Below are 2,500 nucleotides of genomic sequence, written 5' to 3' on the forward strand. Positions count from 1 at the left end.
CTTCATAGATGGTGTGTGAGTGTGTGTGTGTGTGGATGGAGGGGGGGAGGGAGGGAGGGAGGGAGGGAGGGGGGGTGGAGGGAGAGAGGGAGAGAAGGATGGAGGGTGGGAGGAGGGGGGGAAGGAGGGAGGGGGTGGATGGAGGGAGGAGTGAAGGATGGAGGGAGGGAGGGAGGAGTGAAGATGGAGGGAAGGATGGAGGGAAGGATGGAGGAGTCAAGGAGGGGGGGAAGGATGGAGGGAGGGAGGAGTGAAGGATGGATGGGGTAGACGGAGGGATGGAGGGAAGGATGGAGGGAGGGAGGGGAGCCTGGAATATCCATTCATACTCCCACACTGTAAAGCGTTTCAACAGTGGGTATTTTTAGCCCCATTCAAGCTCCTGAGCTTCTCCATTGGAACTCCTGGAGGTTCTGTTTTGTAGAACACAGAATTCTACGGTTCCCAACCGCCGCTGTGATCGCTGGCCCCCGTTGCCAGGCAACAGACTTATGGGGGGGGGGCGGGGAGAGAAGGAAAAAAATAAAAAAATAAAAAAAGAGTCTTACATGATCATTATTCTGCAAAGATGAGGTAACCTCACACACACAGACTTGGGGGAAGAAAACCCATCTATTTATCAGGTGTCAGGAGTGCTAATGTGCGCTTCTCAACAACCCTAAAAGGAAAATGGACCTCCGGAGCCTTTCAGAAATCTCACGAAATAAAATAAAAAACACTCGCTAAACTGAACAAGGAAGTTGTGTCTTATTTGTTTAATAGTTAGTTAACTGAACTGAGGCGACATCTCATAAACAACAGAATGACAACGTGAAACAGCTTAAAGGAGAAGGCCACGACAAGCCTTTTATGACGACACACCAACAAAGCAACAACAACTTCAACTGCTACATCTATCCTGCTTTCCTCTCCTGGTGCTTCTCTCCTTCATCTAGTCTGAGCCACCACCTCTGACCTCTCCCTGCCTGGCCTCTCCTCCATCTGCTGACCTAGTCTCCCAGCGGCACACCTAGAACACAGACCAAACACCTAGAACATAGAACACACACCTAGAACATAGAACACACACCTAGAACATAGTTCAGTTGGCCCACGGTTCGGTATGAACCTCGGTTTTCGGTACGTGTTTTTCGTGCGTAACAAAATGCTACTACTTATTTACAAACTGTTACTTTACTTTATGCGTGTGTCCGGTCCTATGTGTGTGTGTAACCCTAACCCTTCCTACCTGGGCGTGTAAGAGTGTGTGTGTGTGTGTGTGTGTGTGTGTGTAACCCTAGCCCCCCACTACCTGGCACGGTGAAGTCCTGAGTGTAGATGCCGTCCCCCTCCCCGTCGTACAGCTCCTCGTCCTCCTCGTCCTCGTCGGCGTACCCGTGCAGGTCCTCCAGGTACGGCACCACCGTCATGCTCCGCCAGGGGTCCCGGCCCTCCGCGCTGGCCGGGATGGGCACCGGCGCCTCCGAGGGGGGGTGTTTCTTACGCACCCAGCTGGAGGAGGGGGGGAGGAGGATGTATATATTATGTTGTGTGCAGGGGGAATCTCACGTCACATCATCATCATCATCATCATCATCATCATCATCATCATCATCATCGATAATTATGCTAGTGTAGGAGCCATGAATGTGGTTTATTGTGTTTTTTATTTTTATTTGTTTTATTTAGTATAAATGGTGAATGGGGGGGTGGATGGATGGAGAGAAGGAGGGAGGGATGGAGGATGGTGGCGGGAGGGGGGGAGGGGGGGAGGAATGGAGGGAGGAGGGAAGATGGGGGGGGGGAATGGAGGGAGGAGGGATGGAGGGAGGGATGGAGGGAGGAGGGGGTGGATGGAGGGAGGGAGGGAGGGAAGGAAGGAGGGAGGGAGGGATTACATTTACATTTTGGGCATTTAGCAGACACCTTATTCCAAAGCGACTTACAACCGATACATTTGACTAAGCAAGTGAATCATCAATCCACCAGTCGTAGCAGGAAGAGTAATCTAGCTCAGGCCCAGGGCCATTGGCAGTCTCAGTGATAGAAGAAGAAGAAAGAAAGATCCCCCCCCCCCCCCCATTTCCCAGGGATGGATGGAGGGAAGGATGGAGGGAAGGATGGAGGAAGGGAGGGGGGGTTAGAGAGATCTGAGGCTTAGATGGAGAGTTGTTGGGAGTGTCGTTTTGTGCTTTCGTGCCAAATCCAAATAACAGGTCAACCAATAAATAAATCAACCAATAACAAATAAACAGGACAAGTCTCCACACGCTACCAGAGGTTTGGAACCGGCTCACGCGTGTCTGTTCCTCCCTCCCTCCCTCCCTCCCTCCCTCCCTCTCCCCTGCACTAAAGGGCACGATAGGAGATCCTCCTCCCCCTCTCCGTACCGGGGGACACCTCTGTCATCTGTCACCATGGAAACGGACACCCACCGCCTCAGTCCTTGGAACCGGTTGAGTCGAGAGTGTTAAAAGGCTAAAAGTAGACTCCTCTCAAACACAGGGGGGAGGAGGGAGGG

General features: G+C 52.4%; 1 protein-coding gene across 1 annotated transcript in view; it reads right to left on the bottom strand.

Moving 5' to 3' along the window:
* Positions 1-2,500, bottom strand: part of stk11 (serine/threonine kinase 11) — a gene marked incomplete at its 5' end in the record, with an annotated part of 28,593 nt that overhangs the window by 5,687 nt on the left and 20,406 nt on the right. Inside the window, one exon of the mRNA XM_080546504.1 lies at positions 1,292-1,491. Within this exon, the coding sequence (XP_080402630.1) occupies positions 1,292-1,491 (200 nt within the window). The remainder of the gene's footprint in view (positions 1-1,291; positions 1,492-2,500) is intronic.

This window comes from Nansenia antarctica (genome assembly GCF_963989245.1).
Source record: "Nansenia antarctica genome assembly, chromosome: 16".
Lineage (NCBI taxonomy): Eukaryota > Metazoa > Chordata > Actinopteri > Argentiniformes > Microstomatidae > Nansenia > Nansenia antarctica.